The sequence below is a fragment of the Oryzias latipes genome, chromosome 22 (assembly GCF_053564925.1).
Source record: "Oryzias latipes strain Hd-rR chromosome 22, Olatipes_Hd-rR_3.1".
In the NCBI taxonomy this organism is placed as follows: Eukaryota; Metazoa; Chordata; class Actinopteri; order Beloniformes; family Adrianichthyidae; genus Oryzias; species Oryzias latipes.
This window is the reverse complement of record NC_136258.1, coordinates 6338210-6364607: the sequence shown is the minus strand read 5'-3', so window position 1 is coordinate 6364607 and position 26398 is coordinate 6338210. Positions and strand designations below refer to the sequence as shown.

At 46.4% G+C, this 26398-nt stretch overlaps 1 protein-coding gene across 1 annotated transcript in view; it reads right to left on the bottom strand.

Moving 5' to 3' along the window:
• Positions 1-2980: 2980 nt before the first annotated feature.
• The window catches only part of kcnh5b (potassium voltage-gated channel, subfamily H (eag-related), member 5b), a 103061-nt gene continuing 79643 nt past the window's right edge, over positions 2981-26398 (bottom strand). The window contains exon 13 of the mRNA XM_023951926.2: positions 2981-4861. Within this exon, the coding sequence (XP_023807694.1) occupies positions 3788-4861 (1074 nt within the window). The 3' untranslated portion in view covers positions 2981-3787. The remainder of the gene's footprint in view (positions 4862-26398) is intronic.

Sequence of the window (26398 nt, the reverse complement as noted above, 5' to 3'; positions counted from 1 at the left end):
CTGGAGGTGACAGTGATTCATTTACAACTCATACATAAATGGATCAAGGTCAGTAATGAATGTTTATTACGCTTCTTAACTACAGAAAAGAAAAAAATGAGATTAGAGCTTTTTTATAAAGCCAGTGTTCAGCACTCCGTTTTTCATTATTTTTTCATGCAAACATTTTAGCAATGACTAACCCTCATGCTTATTTTACATCACTTCATGTTCGTGAGAAGACAAGAACAGGACGTCATTGTTGAATTCTTGGTCACTTCCAAGCGCTTTCATTGGTTCAGCATGAAAAATAGATGTGGTATAGATCATGCTGTAGAAAAACTAAAACACTTTTCTATGTATGAGGACACATGGTCACAGGCAATTGTGAAGATGCTTGTCTGTGGTCCAAAGACATTTGGATCACCTGGGACATAAAATACATTTTCCAGGAGTCTACGGATATAAAGCTGCTGGAGAAATGATGCAGTTTGAGCTTTTAAAGCCCAGTCAATTTTGACATTATTTAAGATTTGTCTCATCTGCGGTAGCATAGACAGACATTAAATAACCTCAGCTGTCAGTTGAAGATGATGATTTTTGCTTATGTCACATATAATTCAGCCATGAATTTTCCATTGATATTTCTTCAAAAATTGCGTTTTTCACTGACCTCAGCCCCTTAGACCTCAGATATTCCAATAAATTCTAATAACAAATGCTATCAATTAAAAATAGATCGAAAAACAGTTCCCCATGCCGGTCCTTTAAATGAAACTTAAACGTCTTTGGAGTTTAACTGTAAGCTTTAGAGCTCTTTGTTTCTGACATAGTTAGGCCACAATCGGCAGAACAAGAGTGAGTGTCTGACTGGACAACAACAGCTCTTTATGACGCGAAATCAGCTTCAAAAGGTAGTTTACCATCTGTCTAAGGAATGCATATAAACATCTTCTTCTTCCTCTTTCGGCTTCTCCCATCAGGGGTCGCCACAGCGAACAAGTCGCATGGTAAATTTGGCAATGTTTTACGCCGGATGCCCTTCCTGACGCAACCTTCTCAAACCGGGCTTGGAACCGGCACAGGGGTAGAGAAGGGAACAGGGAGCAGCCCGGAGTCGAACCCTGGTTTCACGGACGGAAGGCGCCGCAAACCAGCACGAGCTAAACCGGCTCCCTAAGGAATGCATATAAACATAATTATCATAAATAAAGCTTAGCCTTAAATACAAAAGGGGTTTATACAAATATACTCTTCGTTTGTCTGAAGATCCATAAACCCCTATTGTAACAGTAAAATCTGTCCAATGCAAGAGGCTCTCAGCTCCTGTCTGCTTGCTCAGCTGTTGGAAAAATAAATTTAAAAAACTGTCTAAGAATGTTTAGAAGGTTCTAAAACTTCTGGCGTCAGTCACTGAGCTTAAATGACATGTCGACAGAAGTGTAACCCTTGTGCTATCCTAAGCACTTTAACATTGGGAGTTGGGTCATCTAGACCCACTAGACAGTGCGCTGAACCTTTTTTTTCTTCAATGATTTGTGATCCTCACTGGTGTCCATGGATTACAGGAAATATTTCCACCTTTATCCACCTTTGTCATGGTAGGGAGAACACGTCAATGGAAGGGTGGGGTCATCTAAGATAACACAAGGGTTAAGGATGTGGACCTCTGTATCTTTATACAGATAAGAAGTTCAGACAGGTGGTGGAGGATCTAAGAGCTTCTTAAATAAGAAGTAAGAGGTCTGTGAAAGACATCATTTTTTGTTCATAGGAACCAATTACTTATTTTCTGCACAATTATACCAATATTTTTTTTAAAAATCTAACAGTGGGATTTCCTAGATTCTTTTTTACATTTTGTTTCTGGCAGTTGAAGTTTAGCTATCATGAACATTATCAACCTTTCTATCTTTTTGAGAGGGACAACTTGTACTGTATATTCAGTGACTAACAAACACTCTTTTACCCCACCTATAAAAGTCATTTTCCACTTTTCGTGGAAAAGCCTGTGTCCTATTATTATTGTCTTGATAAAAATAAGAAAAATATCATAATATTTAGGATGCCCAAGCTTGCTGCTTCGCCATACCGCAGCAATTCTCCAGACATAGCTCGCTCGAGCTATAAGCTCTGTGCTACGAGCTCCGGCCCACCACTGAGCTCTTTTGCTCGTCATTCCGGCATTCGGACAGCCAGCTGCGGTATGGGATATTGTAGTTCAGGGTCGACTAGGAATAACAAAATTCAGGACTTGTCTTTAATAACATACTCGTTAGTAGTGACTTAATATCCGAAGGCTACATGCTACGTATGCCATCATGCGTCACACATATCCCATAATGCATCTCGACCAATCACCGTGGCCTTGTAACTGTGACTGTTGGATTCAAATACAACAGGACAAATGATAGGCTAGATTGCATGTAGCCCAATAGCCTTCGGATGTAAAGCGACTGCTAACGAGCATGGCATGACAAGCAAAAGAGCTCCGTGGCGGGCGGGAGCTCGTAGGAGGAGCTATGTGTCCGGTAGGCGAAGCATCAAGCTTGGGCATCCTAAATCTTATGATATTTTTCTTGTATTCAATGAGACAATAATAAATTGATCATTCTTGTTTTTATTTGCCCTTTCTTGAATGAATATCGGTCACAGAGACACAAAAGTTACCGCTGAAAGCGGCTTTTGCTGTAGTACTGAGAGCATATCCGTGTTTATGAATGACTTATGACATGAATAATTATTTCATTTGCACGAATTAATAATTGCGTCGGAACGAGATATTCATTTGTGGGAACAAGACATTATTTCGTTTGCACGAATTAATAATTTTGTGGGAACGAGATATTTTTTATTTTATCCATGTCAGGTCACGGGCTCCGTAGACAAAAGCTTTCAGGTTTGCCATGCATGCAAGTGTCTGAGTCAGTCAGCTCTCATACGTGGGGACTGAGACAAACAAAACATGCAGAAGAAGAAAACATGTCTAATCCAAAGTACAGAGTTTCAGTGTTTATTTCTGGAGCTTTTGTGCTGAATCTGCATTAGGATTTGGTTTCTTGTCCTGTAAATGTGTGGGGTTACATGTGTGTGCTGAGTTGCCTTTCCTGTCCAGCGATCATTCCAGCCTCTACATTCTGTCGTGCCTAAAACATGCAGAACGACGCACGAAACAACCACGTTCCAAGTGATGCATAGCAACAAGGAAGATTCTGACAAAACAGGATTCTCAGAAGTTTTTCTAGAAACGTCAAACCTGGAACTGTGATCAAAAATATAAATAATTACAAAAAATAGCTGATATTGTCAGAAGATGCAGATTGTTCACATAAGAGAACAGCACTGGAAAAGGTAAATTAAAAAAGTGAAACAAAACATCTGTCCTTTTGAGGCTCATAAATGAGTAATAATCCATGCACAATCGCTTTGCCAGCAAAACCTGTTTGTAAGTAAAGTCTGCAGTGCTAACCCTGATATTCCATCATTACAAAATATTTAAGTTTTGCATGCAGTACACTGCATAATATACAGGCAATAGGTATGCTCAGTAGTTTCTTTGGCAGACCAGAACCCAGCTGGACATGCATAGATATGTACAATCAAAACCCGGTCCAGGTCATTGGCGCTGAACCTTCAGGCGATCCGGATGTCAGATCTGTGTGCAAACGTCAGAGGTTCTGTAGGCAGTCTTTATTTGGTTTTGGAGGTCTGCGGTGGGTCCTCACTGGACGCCCCAGTGTGACAGAGAGCCTAAAGCTATAGTTCTGCAGCACTTGTGATGTTCTTCCAGAACATTCTGAGCGTTGTTTCAAAGCCCCTCGTCCCTCTCTGAGTCTGGGGAAACGGGTCTGGAAACGGTAAAAATGTCCTGACGCTGAATTTTTGTTTTGGGGGTGATGACGGCTGCTGGCGCCCCCCCAGACCCCCTCCTTTTATCGGACAGCAGTTTGATGATTTCAGCCACCTGACCCTCTAAGGTGCCCAGGCGGCCCCCTAGAGTCTGGATGTCCTCTCGCAGCTCCAATCTGGTCTCCTGCAGTGCAGCATGTATGCCCTGCTCTGGAATGGGGCAGAAAGGGTGAGGGGGGCCCGTTCCTCCAGCCACAGGGCTGTGTATGAGGGGGGTAACTGAAGCCGGGGTGCGTGCTTCCCCCACCCGGTCAATCCGCAGCTCGCTCTTAGTGATGCCGCTGTCGCAGGAGTCTGTCTTGCGCAAAGGGTTGCTAGACACCCCCCCCTGTCCCGTGTCCCTACGCCCCCCATCCTGAACTTTAGTGTCCTGAGAAAGCGTCTCCACGGAAACAGCCTTAAGATTGTTGTTCAGCCCCTCCCTGCCAGCCTCCACTGGAGCCATGTTGTTCTTTAAGCGCATCCATCCCGAGGCCTTCACAGGCGGCTTCCCCAGCGCGGGGCTGGTGTTGACCTTGAGTCTGACATGTGGCTCTCCCCCACCTGCCGCGGCGCTGGGCTGCAGCTCCATGATGTCACAGTTGTTCTGCTTGGCGGTAGGTTCGATGGGACGGCTGTAGGCCAGCGAGTTCTGCTGGGGCGTGACCTGAGACACCGTGAGCACCGTGCTGCTGCTGGGCGGGGCCCCGTTCTGCAGGGAGGCAGTCGGTCGCTGCAGGCCGGAGTTTCCCAGCTGCAGGGTTTGGGGGTGCAGGAGCTGGTGTTGGTGCTGCTCCACCTGCAGCTGGTTCTTTTCCAGGTCCAGCTGTGCAGCAGCGGCAGCTCCCTGGCTCCGCAGCTCCTTCTGCTGCTTGAACTTCTGGAAAAGCTTCCGAACTGGGTGGTCCTGGGGGATGGTGAGCTGCACTTCGTTCTTTGCTCGCTGCCTCTCTTCTTCCTCCTTCTTCACCTCAATGATCTTTCGAAAAATGATCTGAAAAGAAAAAAACAAAAGAAGAAATGAGATGGAAATAACTAGTGGGGTTTTCCCCACCTTAGTTTGCACATCAGGCATTTCCCTTAACACGAGACATTTCTCTTCATTACAAACCTAACCTTAAGTGTTATGAAACGTCTCACAACGTTTGCACATTTTCACATCACGTTCCTTCAGCAGCGCAGCCAGGAGCTGTAAAGTGTTGAATTATCCATTGAAGCTCAACTGTAATATTCAGCCTAATCTGGCAGCTGGATCTCCCTTGGCTCCTCTTACACTCTAATTACATTGAGAATAATAGAAATCCCTGCCAGGCAGAGATTTCTATTATTCGCTCACCAACATGCTTTTACAGTGTTTTTCTTGCTAAAACTAATAATGCTCCCAACGGAAGGAAGACATGTCCATCTTTCAGGTTAAAGTGGAAAATGTGACGGCGATAAGCGCATCTCTCAGCTCCCAACCTGCTGCAGTGATGAGTCAGCAAGCCCCTGCAGATCCAGCTCTTATTTTTGGGGAGAAACTACGAGGACAGACACGAGCCAACAGTTGTTTCAGCCTCTGCAGCTGCCTGGAGGCAAAAGCGGAAAGAGTCACACCTTTAATTAAACGCAATTTGACAAGTAGAGAACTCATCCATGGAAAGTACCCAGAAAGTTTAGGGATTTTGAAATTGAAATCTACTCAGTCACATCCTTTTAAAGGTCCTTCATGAAGGACGGCAGAAAAAGTCATCACATCTACATCATTTATGCTATAAAGGTCTACGAACAGGTACAGAGAGAGGAGCTGTGGTTCTGAATGAGGAAGTCTGAAGAGGCAGACAAGGATGTTGGAGATTTGCAGGACACCTTTGTGCTGCAGGTTATGCTAACAAGGATTAGATGAACGTTAAAGACTAATCATTTAAAAAGTTAGCTGCCTACCATCAGTTTGTAGTACTGTAATCAAACAAGGTAGAGATGATAAAGATTGAGCTAAGTATTCAGAGTCAGAAGTAGGAATTGAGGCATTAATAAAGAACCAGATGACGGTCAGAGGGAGGCGGCAGGTCCGGCTCAACCACATGTATGCATCCTGGTTTTTCATATAAATACTGATGCAGCCATTTACAATATTTATAATTAGACAACATGTTTATGCCTTTGTGAGTATTTAATTTGTCGATAGTAGACGATATTTATTTAATTATTTATGAGGGTCCTTCAGCGTCAGACTATGGTTTCCACTTAAATCCTCAACCGCTAGGTGACAGCACCGCCCACTAAGACCACCACGAGGTCTTGCGGTTTTCGGTGTTATGAGAGATGGACTACCTACAGAACCTTACTAGTTAAGGAACATTTATTCTGTGTTTTTTTTTCTTATACTGAAAAATATTTGGTTGTGTTTATCGGACAAAGTTGACTTTTTCCTTTGAGAACAAATGTATCTCAATCAGTGATGGCGGTAAGGGATTACAAAGTAACAAAATACTGTAATGTAATTACTTTTGTCAGTAATGGAGGAACATAATGAATTGCAATTAAAATTTCAAAAATTCATTAGAATTACTGGACTACAGAAACCCTCATTGCTTCATTACTAAGGTCTTGTAAGCTCAGACATTTTCTTTTGATTAAATTAAATGAAAGGGAGGTAATTTTTCTTTTTTTTTAAGGAGTAACTGGTGCATACGGACAGGCATGTGTGCACAGAATTAGGGATCGGTCAAAGCCCAGAGACGCCCTCATTGCTGCAGTCACTTTGCTTTTCAGACTGTCTCAAAGATGAGACGAAAAGAGATGCTCCTCGAGGAGCAGCAGGTGAGCAGCAGATCAGAGACCCGCCCCGAGTACTGATGAGTAGGTTGCGAATGAAACAACTCTAAAGTCGGCTCTTTGGTGTGAAAGACATGAGCTGCCTCCTTCATGGGAATAGTTTTTTTTCTATAATATTTTACCCTTTCTTACTTTAGTTTTCTCTCTAAGCAGTTGCTCGGTACGCGAGCAGCAGCGCAGAACTGTGCTCAAAAGGCAGACGTTGTGAGACAGACAGGTGCAACTCATTGTAATGGAGAACCCAAAGTCAGCGAAAATGAACATGGAGGCGTTAAATAGTTATTTGTGTTTTCAAAAGAGTGGTTTAATTTTAGATTTCAGAGATATGAATAAAGACGTAATCGTTTTTTTTCATGTCTCTGTTACGGCTCGAGACCGAGGAACCCAAATGCAGGAAAGACTCGAAAACCAAACGTTGAGTAGTCAAAGATTTACTCGAAAACTCGAGGAAACAAACATCAGTGACACTGAACAAACAGGACACTGCGACACAGAAACCACAGGGACAGGAACCTAAATACACAAACACAAATTACAAACAGACAACAGCTGAGATCCAGGTGATTGCACAGGAGGAGGAGGGAAGGGGGTGCAGCTGCCGGCTGTAATCATGACATAACCCCCCTCACAAAGTCCGGCTCCCAGACGGACCCCGACGAGGCTGATCAGGGTGGTCCCTGTGGAAACAGGCGATCAGATTCGGGTCGAGGACATGGCGCCCCGGCACCCACTGACGCTCAGCAGGACCGTAGCCCTCCCAGTCCACCAAATACTGGACACCCCGGCCAACCCTTCTTGAGGCGAGGAGTTTCCGAATAGTGTACACGGGCCCACCATCCACGATACGAGGTGCAGGAGGGGGTGCAGGAGGAGGCTGGAGAGGTGAGTCTTTTGCAGGCTTGAGTTTACTGACGTGGAACACCGGGTGAACTTTGAGAGTGCGAGGAAGTTCAAGCCTGACCGCCACAGGATTGATGATTCCCACAACAGGGTATGGACCAATGTAGCGGGGCATCAGCTTCCTAGCACCTCCTTTCAGAGGAATGTTTGTAGAAGAGAGCCAAACTCTGTCTCCCACCTTGTACTCCGGAACGGCCGTCCTCCGGCGGTTAGCAACTGCGGTGAACCTCTCCTGGTTCCTCAGCAACCGGTGTCGAAAGCCCTTCCAGAAACGACGGCAGCGCCTAACAAATGCTGCAGGACCTGAAACCGCGGCCGTCTGCTCTTGGTGAGGGAAGAGAGGCGGTTGGTAGCCATAAGCTGCTTGAAAGGGAGAAAAAACGGTGGAGCCAACGAGGGAGTTGTGAGAATACTCCGCCCAGGAGAGATGAGACGACCAGGTGTTGGGATTTTTTGAGCACAGCGCTCGCAGGGTGGTCTCCAGATCCTGGTTGAATCTCTCCACCTGGCCGTTGGTCTGGGGATGAAAACCAGAGCTTAAACTAACCTTAACTCCCAACAGCTTACAGAATTCCCTCCAGAACGAAGCTATGAACTGGGGTCCACGGTCAGAAACAATGTCCTGTGGGAGACCGTGCAGCCGAAACACATGTTTCGAAACCAAAACTGCCATCTCCTTGGCTGATGGTAACCCCTGCAGCGGGACTGCATGAGCCAGTTTGGAGAATCTGTCCACCACAGTCATTATGACCGTTTTCCCCTTGGAATTGGGCAAGCCAGTGATGAAGTCCATTGCAATATGGGACCATGGCCTGGAAGGTACAGGCAGAGGTTGAAGAAGCCCAGCAGGGGGAGACCTGGGAGTCTTTACACTGGCACATATGGGGCAAGAGGAAACAAACGCCCTTATGTCCGATGACATAGTGGGCCACCAAAATCTTTGGGCCACCAGGAAGGCAGTTCTCGTAACTCCTGGGTGGCAGGCTAGACGGGAAGAATGTCCCCACTTTAAAACGGACTGATGGAGACACGAGGGAACAAATAGACATTCCGCAGGACAGCCTGGAGGAATACTTGCAGGATCTGGAACAGAAGCCTTGACCCGGCGCTCGAGGGACCAGCGCGTCGCACCCAGAACTAGATGAGGTGGAACAATGGGGCTGGATGTAGTCGAGTCCCCACCCTCCTCTCTCTGATGTAGACGAGACAGAGCGTCCGGCTTTGTGTTCTTGCTGCCAGGGCGATAAGAGAGGGTGAAGGCGAAGCGGTCAAAAAACAGAGCCCACCGTGCCTGGCGAGGGCATAAGCGTTTGGCAGTCCTGATGTACTCCAAATTCTTGTGGTCCGTCTACACAAGAAATGGTCTTTCAGCCCCCTCCAGCCAGTGACGCCACTCCTCAAGGGCTAGTTTGACAGCAAGCAGGTCTCTGTTCCCAATGTCGTAATTTCTCTCTGCAGGAGTGAGCTTGCAGGAGAAATACGCCAGGGATGGACTTTGTTATCAGACGCTCTCTGAGACAAAACAGCCCCTACTCCCGTCTCAGACGCATCCACCTCCACAATAAATTGTTTGGAGGTGTCAGGCTGAGTAAGAACAGGAGCTGTAGAGAACCGTCTTTTTAGCTCGGTAAACGCTATATCTGCGCCCCCTTCCCAGATAAAAGGTACCTTAGCCAATGTTAGTCCATGCATGGGTGCAGCCACGTCACTAAAGCCTCTGATGAACCGCCTGTAAAAGTTGGCAAACCCTAGAAAACGCTGGACCTGTTTGCGCCCGGTAGGAACAGGCCACTCCAAAACAGCCTTCACCTTGTCGTCATCCATAAGCACCGATCCAGGTGAAACTACATGACCGAGGAACTTTGTGTGTGTGGTGTGGAATTCACACTTATCGGCCTTGCAGTATAGCTGGTTTTCAAGGAGGCGCTGGAGTACGGCTCTGACGTGCTGCACATGGGTCTCGAGATCTGGAGAAAAGATCAAAATGTCGTCCAAATAAACAAACACGACCTTGTTTAACATGTCCTTGAGCACGTCATTGATTAAACACTGAAATACGGCAGGTGCATTCGTAAGTCCAAAAGGCATGACCAAATACTCGAAGTGACCATTAGGAGTGTTAAAGACTGTCTTCCACACGTCCCCCTCTCGAACACGGACTAGATGGTACGCGCTTCGAAGGTCCAATTTAGTGAAGATCCGGGCTCCTCTTAACTGGTCAAAGGCAGTCTGTAAGAGAGGCAAGGGGTACGTGTTCCGAGCAGTGATGTTGTTTAACCCCCTGTAATCAATGCCGGGTCGTAAACCGCCATCTCGTTTGCCCACGAAGAAAAATCCTGCCCCTGCAGGAGAGGAAGAGGGGCGAATGATGCCGGCCTGAAGGCCCTCCTGGATGTACTCCTCCATAGCCTCCTGCTCAGGACGTGAGAGAGGATATATGTGTCCCTTAGGTGGTTGTGTCCCTGGAAGAAGATTAATGGCACAGTCATATGGACGATGTGGGGGAAGAGACTTAGCCCGAAGTTGCTGAAGACAGCACCTAGGTCATGATAAGCTGAAGGAACAGCTCTGAGATCCAGAGGTTCGGGAGGAGGACTTTTAACTGAGGAGCGAACAGCGGCAGCAGTTAAACAATTCAAGAGACAAAATGAACTCCAGGACAATACACGCCCAGAAGTCCAGTCAATATGTGGAGTGTGTCTGCACAACCAGGGGAAACCTAAGATCACCTGTGGTTTCAAAGAGTCAACAACATGGAAACGACGCAGTTCAGTGTGGTTACCGGACACAGTTACTTGAATATTAACTGTACGTGCAGACACATTATGGATGACAGACCCGATAATAGCACGAATAAGCAACGCAGGAGACAAATGTTCAACAGGAACCTTAAGTTCGGTTACCAACTCGTGAGATATAAAGTCCCCATCAGAACCAGAGTCGATAAGAGTCTCCAGCTCCTTCTGGGCTCCTGCATAGTTCATCAACACCTTGGTTGAGGGTCGTGAGGGTGAAGAAAAAGAGGAGGTACGGCTCACCAGTTCCCTCCGTGCTGGTGAACCCTGGCGTTTCCCGGGCAGTCGCGCACTAAGTGTCCAGACTGTCCACAGTACAAGCAAAGTCCAGCTCCCATACGGCGCCATCGCTCAGCGGGAGTCAGACGTCCTGTTCCCAGCTGCATGGGCACGGGGGGAGGAACGAAGTCCTGGCGCGGAGTGCTGGAACGGGACGGTGGATCACTCACAGGAAAGGACGGGCGGGGGCTAGTATTGCTGCGTCGCTCACGACCCCGTTCCCGCATCCTCCGATCGATACGCACAGCTAAATCAATCAACTCCTCCAGCTCCTCGGGGATCTCCCTCGCCGCCAGCTCATCCTTGAGGATGCCGGAGAGGCCCTGAAGAAACACGTCCACCAGCGCTTCGTCCGCCCAGCGGGTGGTGGCAGCCAGAGTCCGGAACTCCACGGCGTAGTCCGTGGCGCTGCGCGCCCCTTGCTGGAGACGAAGCAGTTCCGAAGCGGCAGCTCTGTGGGGTGTAGTAGGGTCGAACACTGTGAGGAGGTGGGTGGAAAACGCTCTGAAAGAGCGGCAAAGGTCAGCTCCGCGCTCCCACTCTGCCATTCCCCATCGTTTGGCCCGACCAGTCAAAAAGCTCAGGGCAAATGCCACCTTGCTCTGCTCGGAGGGAAACTCGTCAGGATTGAAGTCGAAGTGAAGGCGACAGGAGGTGATGAAGGCCCGGCAATCTTCAGCTGTTCCATCGAATGGCTCCGGACGGCCCAATCGGGTTTGACGAGACGGGGACGGAGACGAAGGAACATGTTCCAGCCTGGAGAGGCGATCATGGAGTTGTTCCAGACCGGACATGAAACCCCGCATCTCCCGTGCCAGGACAGACAGCTCTTCCCCGGCGGCAGAGCTTCCTTCAGCGGATGATCCAGGTAAGTCCCCAAGATGCGAACTTCCTGCTGGGTTGGTCATGGTCGCAGTGTAATGTTACGGCTCGAGACCGAGGAACCCAAATGCAGGAAAGACTCGAAAACCAAACGTTGAGTAGTCCAAGATTTACTCGAAAACTCGAGGAAACAAACATCAGTGACACTGAACAAACAGGACACTGCGACACAGAAACCACAGAGACAGGAACCTAAATACACAAACACAAATTACAAACAGACAACAGCTGAGATCCAGGTGATTGCACAGGAGGAGGAGGGAAGGGGGTGCAGCTGCCGGCTGTAATCATGACAGTCTCACTTTGAGCAGTGGCATAGACCACGTGTTGTAACTCATTTTTTTGTCATTTTTTATACTGTTGTCTGAATTCTAATAAAGCCAGTAATGTCTTCAACCAGGTTCATACTTTGAACGAGGTCATTGTGTTGTGATAATTAAAATAAAATGAGTTTTTACATTTAATTACAATGAAAGGCGTATTAATATTAAGGTTTTTTCTTAGACATACTCTTTAAAAAAATATTTAAAAATTGTTCAGGTACAGTCTTTGGATGTATTGCAATACTATAGTATGGTTAGACATGTATCGCGGTGTGTATCATATTGCTAGACTAATATTGAACATTTTAAGCCACACCCCTACACACCCCTAGGCACAACTGCCCTTATGCGTGGATACAGGCTGTTTCTGGGTGAAAAGGAGCAAATCTGTACGAGACACAGGAAATATTAAAATCATAGATCGCTCGCTGAACCTGCAGAGAGAAAAAGTCAACACACACTCTTTCTATGGACATGTTGCAGGCATCAGGTTGTTGCAAACACTTATGCAACACGTAAAGGTAAGTAAAGCTGCATTCAAACCAGCTGCATCGTCTTGCGTTCAAGTGGCCACTTTCATTAAAAATGTACAATTTTGGGCTTCCGCGTCCTGAACATGGGTGATCGTGCGTTGCTATGCAAGTCACAGGCTTTACATACAAATCAAGCGTTCATTGATCACGCATTGAAACTTCAATCAGTTGAACTTCTTCACGCTCATCCCTGCAATCTGGTACTGTGACCAATCGGGGACTCGGATTTGATAGTAACTTGTAGATCACGTCCTTTTGAAAACACGGAAGTACCAACCGAAGTGAAAATGATACAAGGGTCTAGTTACAAATTGTGTTTTGTGCCTGGCTAGATTCATATGAAACCAAGACAACATTTATGGGAACAGAGCGGTGAAAAACGAAGCTTGGAGCAAGATTTGTGGGATTTGCACCACTTTGACATTTCACATCAAGTTTCATCCCAGTGTAGGTGGTGGAAAAGGGCTAGTAAACAGTAAAAATACATAAGAAGAAGAATTCTCCTCTCTGCTGCTCCCTGGAAGTCTGGTGTCTGCAAGCCCCGTACAGAGCGTACTTGAACGTGCTACACACGGCCGGTGTGAATGCAGCATCAGGGTAAAGTAAGTGAAATGCATGTGTGTTTTATTGACATTTTCTTTTTTTCCATCCCCTCAAACCCTTTGCACTGAGCAAGGACCCATTGCTCTTCAAGTGAAAGGTACAGCCTGACTGCCAAAAATGAGGAGATTAGACAACCATTGTGTAGTTTGTGTGGGCATGTACAGTTATTATGTATTACCAGCACACTCCGTGTGTGTGGCATTTGCACACGGTCAATAAGAAGCCAGTACTGACACCTCACTAAAGACTGGCGTTAGGGCATCGTACGACAGCATCACTTGTACTTCAAAAGTGGGTGTAACTTACTCTATCCTTACAACTATTCATGATACACTTACCACACGCACTACACTGGCACGTTCCATTTTTTGGATGTCCCTTGAGGTGGGCCAAAGAGCCTCAAAGAAACTGCAAGACACACCTGTGCTCCTCTTGAGCCGCTCCTCTCTACAACCTCCTGCAAACACGAACGCCCAAAAACCCTCACTATATCTCCGTTTCCCCTTTTGCTAATTTTCTTTAGTGTAATTTTGCATGTTATTTTTACAGCACACCGTGTCCTACATCCTGATAGGTTGTAGACCTTGTCAATCAATCGTCTCTGTGCCTAATCTCCTGTAGTTCTTTGATCGTGATCAGATTTTTGTTTTCTTCTATAATCCTGGATCTATTTTCCTATGAAGGTTTGAACTTTGGGAGTTTAGGCGAGAGAGAAAAGTGTATCGTATCTGTAATCCTATTTATCGATTTCACCCATCACAGGTTATTTTTAGAATGCAAAGAGGTTTCATTGTATAAAATAAATAAATATAAGTTGTTGCTTTCTCCTTTTTTCCATGGATGCAGAGACAATGCACCACTGTAGCCCCATTTAAAAACTTTCCCGGAAACACCCATAGAGAAGCATTCACAGTCAGTGCGACTGTGGTCACTGGTGTACAGCTGCAGTGTGCTGCTCTGCATGCAAACATTTGGGCCACTTCCAGAAAAAAATGGTTTTAGTGTTTGACTTCCAACAGAAAGTGCTGAAAATACTTTGATACAATGAGCTAAGAAAAAGAAAATGCATCATTAACATCAAAGTTATTCAACCTTTTGCTGAAATGTTGCTTTTGACAACTGCTCAGAACAGTTTCCAGGGTTAACAGAAAAACTCTAAGCAAGGGAATAAGCATATTTTTTACAAGATTTAAATGTAGAGATTAAGAATGCATTGTTGAAAATCCCTATCACTGGGTAATTTGGATAGATTAAACAGAGTTGTAGCTTTAAGACCCACAAAAGTCCTTGTGAACAGAATTCTGACTCAGCAGTTTCTGCTTTTTGAGTCTAAGAAGTCTTTACACGATCAGAAGAATCTCTTTTGTTGTTTTAAATTTCATCACAATTTAAATTTATAGTAGATTTCAGCGCTAGAGAAGCTGTGACAGCAGCCTCGCAGCACATTCTGGGGCTGCCAGCATGTGCCTTTAAATATGCATGAGCCCTGCAGAGGGGCGGGGCGGGGTGGGGGCTTATCAGGACTTCTCAGAGATGCAGATCAGAACAAGAAATGTCTTCATGCCTGACTTAGTGACTGACTCCTTAGTAGTTTTGCTGGAGGACAGGCATGAAATGAAAAAGAAAAGAAATGATAGTATAGTATGGAAGGGAAAGCTTCATTGTTCTTTCAACGGCAAAAACATTAATGTTCAATTACAGGAGTTTGAAATGAAGGGAAATGAGCACTAAAAATGTTATTATTTGGGACCAACAAAGTAGTAGAATGAAAAAGAAGAAAAAATGAGGAGAAAGAAGCATTTAGAAAAGTGAAAAGCAGAAGACCTAAGGGGAACAAAGGGAGAAATGACAGGAGATGAATCACAGCACTCTGGCAATTTAGGGTGAAAAGGCAACAGCCTCAAGAAAAACAAAACAAGGATTCAGGAACACAGAAAGAATAGAAAAACTATAGTATAAAATAAACTCACAGCCCCTGTGAAATTTATAATTTACACCCGGTGGACTGTACATCGACCGAGTCAATTAATTAAACATGAAAACATACTGGAGTTTAGAGTGAGGCTGGCTGCCTATGGATTCAGTCCAGATGGATCCATACCTGTTATGGCATCAACACCTTCTCCTCCAGGAAACCCGCAGATGATGGTGCCAAGCCCAGGGGAGCCGCAGTTTCTAGGACATTAGGAGCCACTATTGTCCCTCAGCAGACCAAGTTACTGTTGTCTGCAGCCAACTTTAGCGACTTGTGCCTGCGTGTGCTAAGCTGCTTCCTGCCACAGTGACCCACAGGTGGATTTGTTTGCTGATTTAAGACAATGACGGAAAAAATAACACAAAGCAGGCAGCACAAGGATTTAATTCTTAACTTCACTTAAAAAAGCTCCTCGTTCAGTTATGTTGACCACAGATCTAAGTCTTTCTCCAGTTTCTGCTCAACACTCATGAGGGAACGATTTCCTTCAGGGCGGGGATATTCCATATAACTTCACCTCAGCAGCAAAGTTGGGTTTTCTGACACACAGAAATATTATTGAGTCAAAAGACTGCAAATGAAGAAAACACAGGTTTTTGCCATTGACTCGTTTTTATGGGCCACATGATGTCACGCCTGCAGCTGAGACGACTTGCAGTGATCCAAGTAGACAGGCCTCACCAGACAACATGTTCTAGGGTTTCCTCAAACCTTTAAGACATTGTTCACAATTAAAGAGCTTCTTCTGTGCAGCTGTTGGCTTAATCACACCTGACTACACACTGGGCGCGCCCAGACTACTGTAAGGGACAAAACAACCACTCCAAAGAGCATCCTACAAACATGAATGTTGCTTTTGTTTATGGGAAATAAGGATCTGAATGATGTTTTAGGACAAATGAAGTCAAAGTCTGTTAATTTGCTTCTGTAGATCTGTCCATTGCTGAACTACAACTTACAATCACAACAAGATGTGTTCATTCATGAAGCTATCAGCCAATTCTTGTGTTTGTTTGTTTTTTACTTTAAAGACCCATTTAGATCATGTGATGTATTTTAAAAGTGTTACCAGTCATTATCTATGCTCAACATGTTTCTGGAAGAGAACTGCAACAGTTTACAAATGAACCACAAAAAATCTCCAAAAGAACTAAAGATGTCATTGTCTACAATCATTTAACCAGCTAATCACATGGCAGCAACTCAATGCATTTATACATGCAGACATGGTCAAGATGACCTGCTGCAGTTCAAATGGAGCATCAGAATGAGGAAGAAAGGGGATTAAAGTGACTTTGAATGTGGCACAGTTGTTGGTGCCAAACGGTTGGCCTGAGGATTTCAGAAACTGCTGAACTACTGGGATTTTCACCCACAACCATCTCTAGGGTTTACAGAGAATGGTCTGAAAAAGAAAATAATATCCAGAGAGCAGCAGTTCTGTGGAATGCCTTGTTGGTGTCAGAGGTCAGAGGAGAACGACCAGACTGGTTCCAGCTGATAGAAAGACAACAGGAACTCAAAGAACCACTGGTTCCAACCGAGGTCTGCAGAAGAGCATCTTTGAACGAACAACACGTCCAACCTGGAGGCAGATGGACGACAGCAGCAGAAGACCACAGCGGTTACCACTGCTGTCAGCTAAGAACAGGAAACTGAGGCTACAATTCCCACAGACTCACCAAAACTGGACCATAGAAGATGGAAAAACGTTGTCTGGTCTGATGAGTCTCCATTTCTGCTGCCACATTGTAGGGTCAGAATGTGGCGTCAACAACATGAAAGCGTGGATCCATCCTGCCTTGTATTGAAGGTTCAGACTGGTGGTGGTGGTATCATGGTTTGAAGGGTATTTTCTCTGCACACTTTGGGCCCCTTTGAGCCTGGTTTCAATGCCACAGCCTACCTGAGTATTGTTGCTGACCATGTCCATCCCTTTCTGACCACAGTGTACCATCTTCTGATGGCTACTTCCAGCAGGATGAGGCGCCATGTCCTAAAGCTGGAATCATCTCAGACTGGTTTCTTGAACATGAAAATGAGTTTCCTGGACTCAAACGGCCTCCACAGTCACCAGATCTAAACCCAATAAAGAACCTTTGGGATATGGTGGAACAGGAGATAGGCATCATGGATGTTCAGCCGACAAATCTGCAGCAACTGTGTGATGCTGTCATGTCAACAACATGAACCAAAGTCTCTGAGGAATGTTTACAGTACTTTGTTGAATCTATGCCACTATTGATTACGGCAGTTCTGAAGGCAAAAGGGGGTCCAACCCAGTACTAGCAAGGAAGGCCTAATAAAGAGGCCAGCATGTGTATATAAGATATTCTTCAATCAATTCCATACCCACTGCATCCTCATAAGGGTCCCACAGATTGCTGGAGCATGGTTCAACCAGGATAGTAGGGCTGGGAATCACTGGGTACCCCACGATACGATACGATATGCGATACATTGCTCGCGATAACGATACTATCACGATATGGCGATAATGGAATAATTGATATATGTCGTCTCCAACAACTCACGATATATCAAACTTTAAGAAAGAAGAACTTGAAACCGTTTTTGGAAAATATTTCCCTATTCAATTTTTAGTTTTTCAACACAATGATAATAAACAACTTGTGTCCTATTTGGTGTAATGAATAACAGACTTTTGCTGAAATCAGTTATACTCTGTCTTTGACAAACAATGAAAATTTTCATTTGGAAATATCTTTAAAATTATGTTTAAAAAATAGTGAACATGAACAGCAGTGCCATTATTTAGTACAAAATTCGTGTAAACAGGATAAAAAATGAATAAGTCAAGTAGCTGCCAGGCACATTGGTATTAACTTTTGAAAAACAAAGCTATAGTCATTGCATTATTTAATAAATATCTGTAAATAAGATATTAATTCTGTGAACAAATTATAATGTCTTTGTTAAAAATAAATGACACTTTAGTGCAAATGTGGTGTTAACAAACAAAATTCTCCCAGAAAAATAAAATCAAGTAGCTAGGAACTTTCCTTTAAGTTATTTAAGACATACACTGCTTTCAAAAAAACAAAATGACCAGGGATAAAATCCATGAAATGAAAGTGCATCTAAAAGTAAACGTCTTTGTGAACAAAACGTTTGGGGAACAGCTGCATGTGATGTATGTTTATATGTTCATGTTTTTCTTGAGAACCACAGGCTTTTTAGCGTCAAAACGCCGCTCGTCTACCTTTTGAGGAGAAGGGGGGTCTAAGGGCAGAGATCCCACTCTTTCTGCTGTTTCCATGTCAACCATAGCTCTGGTCTGGGCGTACACTGCAGGGATCATTGTTTCAGTATTTCAGAGAGGGAATGTCAAAGCGTGGCTCTAATGCATTCAATAAAAACCCAAATTCCTCGATCTCCACCTCCCTGCAGGGACGGAGCCCCTTGTACATTTAAACAGCAATCCCGTTTGTTGTTGCCTTTGCTCTCGCAGAAGACAGTGGTAGCTTTTTCTGGAAAAACACGCCGGGCTGTGTCAGCTTCAGGCCAGCAACAACCACGGTTTTCTCACACAACTCCGGGCGATGCGGCTTCAATGCTGTTGGCAAGAATTTTTACTTGCTGCTTTTGCTACTCTCCTTGTTTTTCCCCTCCGCCATCTTTGTTTGAATGTGTATTCTTCTTCGTCCATCCGCGACCGCCAATCTCGCAACGAGCGCCCCCTATCGACCGTCCGCAGAATCGTCTTACCAAAGGAGGATTAATATAACGTTTTACAGGGTCTTCAAACGTAAATAAAAGGTCGATACTTTATGAAGACGCATCAAGAATCAATCACGGGACTAAATATCGCGATATATCACCATATCGATATTTTGGCACACCCCGACAGGATAGGACATTTAAATGCATGTAAACCGATTACTTAAAAATGTCAAAATGTCACCGCTGATTGGTCACTTCCAATAAAGCTGTTACTAAGAAGCCATTTTCTTTTGCAGCATGTGTATTTTTTATAACATTTACTTAAACCCGGTAGTTCAAATGAAAACGTGAGGCATGGTTTTGGATGGTGAGAGAAAACAGGACTGCCCTGAAAAAACCCACACATGCACAGGGAGAACATGCACACTCCACACAGAAATGTCCCAGCGAGATTTGTTTTTTGTTTTGTTTTTTTCTCTTCTTCAGCTGAGATTTGAACCTTGAACCGCTGTGAGATGAGAATGCTAACCCCTACACCGTTGTTCAACTGAAAGCATTAATCACCTTCCGGTACAATGAACCAGTAATTCGTTCACAGGGTCTATTCCTATGATGCCCCTCAAAATTCAGAGGTAAAAATGGGTTACGTTTGTCTCTGGACTCCAGAAATTCATTATTTACCACATGACGGGGAATAAAAGATGAGACTTTAGGCATGGATGATTTCCTCTGGCTGCACGGCTCCGTGGGGCTCCTGCAGACTATTCTCCGCCAAAAAAAAAACAACAGTCACCTGCAGGCACATACCGAGCTCACATCCACCGCCAACAAACACAAAAGAGACTCTCCCGTTGAAGAACTGAATTTGCTCACAGTGTGCACAGGGAGTGACTGCAGCGCTCTTCCTCAGCAGGGGCTAGCTGCTGCACAGCCACATATTGTTCATTATTGAACATCTAGACATTGATGACTTCACTGAAAATGTCATCAACAAAAGGGTTCTCAATGCATATATGTGAAAACAGAGTAGACATGTTTGTTTTTGAGGCCCAAATGATCAATGATGTTCATTAAAAATGCATCAGAAAAATGGTGATCAAGTTGAAATCTCCAAATCAGCTCAGCTTCAGTGCAGGACAAGCATCAAAGGAAGAGGCTGTGTTTTGGTGTCTCCAAAGCAGGAGTGTGGAGAGAGATGAAGCTTGAGGAAGTGTGCTTTTACTTTTTTTGTAATGCTGTCTGTGCTCTGAGTGCAGCGTCTCTTCCTATACTGTTCTGGAAGTTACTTCCAAGCAAATGAGGATGATGGGCAGAATCCTAAAAACTCCAAGGAGGAAATATAGGCTAAATATCTTGAAGATCAGGTTTGATCAGTTTATTTAGAATGTAAATAAACTTGCTCGGGGGAGCCTTCTTCCCCCGGTTGTGCCGATCCGCCTGCTCCTCCCCGCTCTCACCCAAACAAATGTTGCACACAGGCACATAGGGCTCTGGGAACTGGATGGGTGGGACATGCTGGCGAGGCTCACTGGGGGTGTTTCTCTCTGGGGTCACGTCTGCGCCCACCCTCCATTCCACTTTTACTCACATATTAGACACCTTGATTCATCTAGGGCCTTGTGGGGATGGTCTGGTGGAGGGAGGGATGGTCTGGTGGAGGGGGGCACGGTGAAACATCCATGCTCATCTTTCACTGGTCCGCCCCACAATTTTAACTTCCACTTTAGACACACACACTGCATGTTAGCAGCAAATACACACCAAACACAGAGGGACCCTGGAGTGGGGGGGCTCTACTGCTTTGCAGTGGTGGGGCCCGCCACACTGGAGACCTCCTATTTTACCTGCAGCACACACAGTACACCCACACCACCATACATGGGTGGGGTCACCCGCCTGGTCCTCTCAGGGTGGCCAGGCTTGTGGGTATCCTGTCGGCTGTAGTGGTTGTCAGGCGTGCGGCGCTGGGGGGTCGATCGGTCGGAGGGGTTTATTGTGTGGCGACGGGGGATGGGGGGCAACCAGAAGATTGTGAGTGTGTGTGCGAGAGTGCATGGGTGGGGCAGCCCTGGGCGCCGGCTCACCCGGATTCTCTATGGGCTCTCCGTCCACATCGCAGAGTAGGGAGGGCATTAGGGGGGTATGGGAGGAGGGGTCGGATAATATTGTGGGTGAGGAGGGTTGTGGGGGGTAGAGTAGTGGGGGGGGCGGGGTGGAGCTGTGGTTGCGTGGTGAGCTCTGGGTTGCTTGGGTCGGGTGCCAGGGCTGGCTTGCGGAGACGGGGCTCCGGCTGGGTGGTGGGCGGCTCAAGGCTTCTCGGGGCCCTGGCCTCGTCCTTGGCCCTTGTCTCGTGTCCGGCGCCCCCCATGGCTGCTGCCTGGTACGGCTAAGCACGCCTGTCGTGTAGCCTGGGGGCCCAGACGCCAGGTTTGCCTATGCCTCTCAGCGCCGGGGGGCCCCTCTGCGCCTGGCTGGGTAGGTGGGCGGTCCCCTCCTCCCCCCTTACGGGCTGCTTGGATCCCGTCGCCTGGGGCGCTCCCGGCCTGCCCCCCCCCCCCCCCCCCCCTCCTGGTCTGGCTGCTCACTTCGGCAGCATGCATATATCTCCACCCCCACGTGCACACTGCTTCACTGGCACACTGCTCCATCCCTCCTCCTAACCCACAGTGTATTGATGGACGGATGTCTTCCACTCATCTTCATGTCAGAATTTCACCTTTGATGTAATATTTGTCTTTCCAGCAGATCTGGTTTTATTGTTACAGCTTAAAATAATAACTTATTCAAATCAGTACTTTCTCCCCCACTTTCTCCACCTCTCTTCCTTTTATTCTCTTCCACCAACCCCCATTTTTTACACTAAATGTAACAAATAAATAAAAAATAATAAAGTAACAAAAAGGGGTTTATACAAATCCACACTCTGGTTTTCAAAGTTCTATAACCTCTTTTTTTGATAGTAAAACCTGTCAAACACAAAAGGCCTCCAGTTCTAATCTGTTTGTTCAGTTGTTGGACAGAACAAGCTAAAAAAAAGGATGTAAATAAACTGATCAGGTGCTTTTGTTTTCATATTTTCTTCATCATTCATTCATTGATCTTCTAGTCCGTTTGTTCCATTTTGGGGTCACGAGGCCGCTGGAACCTATCCTGGAGACATCCTGGACATTATCATTTTCTCCATTATCATTTTCTTATTAGAGTACTGTGGTTCACTAAAAGAGCCCAATAGACAAGATTTGCTTTAAGAGGAAGAACAAACTTAAGGCTTCAGTCCAAAGAAACGAACAAGTAAACCTGTCCAGTCTATCAAGAGAGAAGAAGTCTGGCTTGGCTTGGGGGGGGTGGTCCCTTTGCCTGTGCTGGGGGGGGTTGGCGGGGGGCCCTGCTCGGGATGGGCTGCCCATCTGCACCTGGGGCTGGGATCGGCCCTTCCCTGGCTCTGGGACGGGACGGGACAACCCTCTCGGGGCCCCCGGTCGCTCTGGGTGTCACCCGCTTCGGCTGCAGGGTCTGGGGTGGGGTGGGGTGGGGGGCTTGTCGGCCCTGTCCTGTGGGGGGGCGTTCTGGGGGGGAGGGGGGGCCATTATTGGTACGGGTCGGGGGGGCTAACGGGTCGGGGTCTCCGCTGAGGCAATCAGTGGTTGCCTCGGCCGGTTGGCCTCCTCGGTCCCGTCGAGGCCTGACCTGAGCTCCTCTAGGGCCGGCGTCTGGGGGTGGGGGCCTGGGCTTGCTCCGGGGGGGGTGACGCTTTCTGGTTCCTCTCTCTCTGTGTGGGGTGGGTGGTGCCGGGCCTGGGGTGTCGGCGCCTCCGGGGGTGGGGCCCCTGGGCTAGGTGGCCCTGGCCCCTTTGCTGGGGGGGGGGCTGGGGGACGGCTGTTTGACCACCGGGGGACAGTCTACCAGCTGTCCCCAACTTACCCCCTTCCTCATATAACCTCATATTAGGGTGAGGGGGTGGGGGGTCTAGCCTGCGATGCGCCTTGGGGGGGGGGCTACTTGGCAGTGGCCCCCCTCCTATGGTTGCCGTATGGAGTGGGCCCCCCCTCTTTCGGTTTTATTTGCACCTTAGACATGTAGGGTCCTTGGTAGGGGGGGTGCTTGGACGTCACTGCAAGCAAGCAGCAGATGTCCTCCTGGCACCCCTACCCGCCAATTTTAACCGCACCTTAGACATTTAGGGCCCCTTGGTGTGGAGGGTGAGGGGACATAACTGTGAGTAATCAGGAGATGTCCCCTTAGTGCCCTACTCGCCAATTTTAACTGCACCCCCCTTAGTACACACACCCCTCCCCCTTCAATATATATATTCAAACATAAACACACACACATGCACACAAACACCCTCTCAAACACCCATACACGCACACACATTTTACAAGGAAGGTAGGACCTGGGTCCATCTGTCCCCTACCCCTTCCCTGGTGGGGGGTGCGGGCCTCTTGGCGATGGCGGCCGTGTCCCTTGGGTGCCGGCTCCCTGGGCCCGGCGGTGCTCTCTCCGCACGGTGGGGGGGTTCATATTACACCTGAGCCGGGGGTGTTCGTGTCCCTAGGGGGTGGGTCCTGGTCCTTGCCCCTGGGCGCTGGGCCCCGCCAAACTTCCAACATGGCCGAGCCTGGTCGGGCCATATTTATGACACCCCTTGTGGGCCACCCTTTTTTCCCCGGGGTTCCCCCCTCCTGGGCGGGGGCGGCGGGCCCCTGCCTTGCTCCTACCTGGACCAACCGCTGGTTGGGTGGGTGGCTGCCTGGAGTGCGGAGCGGGTCTCCCTTGGGGGGTCCTGGCTCGTACCTGGGGTTGGGGCGGGGGGATGCCCGGAACTCCTGGGTGGTGGTGGGGTGCTCGTCTGGGGCTGTGGGCGTCCCTCTCCGGTGGGGCCCTGCGTTGGGGGCCTCGCGGCGGTCCTGCTGGCCCTGGCCTGGGTGGCGGTCTTGGTCGCCCGGGGGGCGGTTGTTCCCTGCCTGTTCCCGTATGGCGTTGGGGGAATTCCGGCTTCCGCTGCTGCTGCGGCGGGGGTCTGGGTGTGGGGGTGGCTGGGCGCTCCTCCTCCTTCTTTTCACATTCCACCATTTTAGAAGAACATAAACACTCACCTGAGCACAGGTGTTAGCTCACCTTTGCAATAATAGTTTGCATGATTGAATGAATGAAAGATTTCACACTAGTTAGTTTAAAGGCATAGGTATGCGTGTGAACACTATCTGTTTTGTGTGCATGTTGACATGTGGACATTTTTGCAGCTAGCAGGTGTGTTGATAATATTTGAGTGTGTGTGAACAGGCCCCGCCCTTTTTGTACTACATTTGAACCATACCGTAATGATAAACAACCAGTAAAACTGTCTGCTCTATGCTGCTTCATGGTCTTACCCCCCTTCCCCTCCTATTATCACCCTCCTACCCCCCCCCTCTCTCTAACGTCCCTCTCTCTTCTTCCCCTCTTTCCTTTTGCGTCCGGTCCAACTCCAAAGATTTTCAAACATGATTGAAATTAATAAAGTTTGGCCTCAATTACAAAAGGGGTTTATTCAGACATACCTTTGGTTTGTCTGAAGATTAATAACCCCTCTTGTTAAAATAAAATATGTCCAACACAAGAGGCCCTCAGCTCTCATCTGTTTGCCTAGCTGTTGGACAGGACAAGTTTAAAAAAAAAAAAAAAAGAGAAAAGAAGCAGAACCTGACCTTTTTTTGCATCTGAAAAGACTCAAACGCAGGGATGTCTCAAATGCAGGTGTGTCTCAAACGCAGGTGTGTCTTGCAGTTCCCTTGAGGCTTGTGCAGCCACATCATGGGACGTCATGAAAATGGATCGTACCAAAATGGTCAGTGTGCTGAGTGTTTTGTGAAGTTCTGTAAGGATCCTCAACACTTATGACACACAGTTGATGTTGTCATACGATGCCCTTATGCCCCCCTTGAGTCATTAGATGTTTAGATAGAAAGTTTAAAGCAGCTGCAGACATTTAGAGAGGATGAAGATAAACTCTACCCTCAAAAGGAAAAGGAAACTGGAAGTTTAAAAAAAATAGAAAGTCTGTTCATCGTCCCACAGAGCCTTCTGTGGCTTGAGAAAAGTTGGGAATCACTGCAATAGAGAACACACAGCTGTTGCCTCTATACATGCTAAAGCACTGGACATATGTGAGAAGAAGGATGCTAAAGCCTAACAGAAACTATGGTTCAGTCATCAAAGTTAAACTTAAAGAAACTAAAAAGGCAGAGAGCAAATAAGAAGTTGTTTGCAGGCTTTTTTCTGTTGACAATTTGTGGTTTTGCTGCTTTAAACACTAAAGCACACATAGATGCAGCTTGATGTTTTACAATTGAATGTGTCTGAGGTTTGAAGACTTCACTCACAAGGATTTTTGACAACTAAACACCAGAGCACAAAGCCAGCAGTCCTTCCTTCACATCCAATACAAGGACACTTGACTTTAAGTAAATGGGATAGCAGCTGAACAAAAAAAGAGGTTTGTAAATGTGCTAGGATTTGGCCTGCAGCTCATCGTTTCCTCAGCCAGATAGCTCACGGTCACAGTCTACATTTTTATTTTTAGCTCAGACAGTTGGAGCCAGGCCTGCAGCCAAACAAAGCTTCAGCCATCTTCTGTGCGATCCACTGTGGAGGAGCAACGCGGGTAACAGGACCTGAAAGGTCATCCAGAAAGTTGGGACATTAACAGATGAACAGACAGCTGATTTTGAGTCATTCTGACCTGAGAAAAATCCCTATTTACCAACTTTATTTTCATAAAAACACCAAAGGTTTCACACAAATCAGCTGTTTTACTTCCACCAGGAGTAAATGTTAAGACTAGAGTGAAATGCAGCTTTCCTTTCCTTTCCCTCATAACCTGTGCTGAAAATCGGAATCTTTCTTGAGGAATTTTTATAATTTTTGTTTAGAGATTGAAGGGTACCAGAGCTTTTCTGATGTTGATATAACTTTTTCCAGAAAAAAAATCAACAATTTTCTGATAATATCATGGCTCGTTATTTGTGTTTTAACAGTTTTTTAAATTTATGCAGCTGTTGATGTTTGGTGGAGTGAAGAGACGACCTGCAGATGGCTGTGCTGCAGTGTCCCTCACGCATAACCAGATTCTGCAGTTCGCTGCTAAACATTGAGCTTCCGCAGGCCCTTTGTGTTCCTGCTCCATATTTGATTTGTGATCCTGCTCCATATTTGATTGTCTATTGGAAATTGGATGTACATCCAGGTTAGGCTCCTGAAGGAACATAAAAACTGTTAAATGAACCCCAATTGGCATCAATGATGTATTTCTGGAATACCGTAAAGCAGGGTTGTCAAACTCATTTTCACTGAGGGCCACATCAGCATAGTGGCTGTCCTCAAAGGGCCAGATATAACTTATACATGTAACTAAATGTAATGAAAAATAAATGTAACTACTCCTTAATGTTAAATAACGCATTATTTATTTATTATAACTTTTTAAAGTGAGAATTACAGTTGCATAGAAAAACATATGTTTGCTTGTTACTTTAGCATAAATCCTTTTACATTTGATTCTGTAAGGTTAGGTTATATGGACAGTGTTTAAGTCCTAATGTTTAGTTGCCTAATCCGATATTTCAAGTCCAATATATAGATATCAATAAATACACAACAATTTTTATTTTGAAGAAATTAAAAACTTTTACGCTCTCCCGGCTAGAGCTGTGGCGTCGGATTTTTTATCACCGCGGTGATGAACCACCAGGGGGCGCGGTG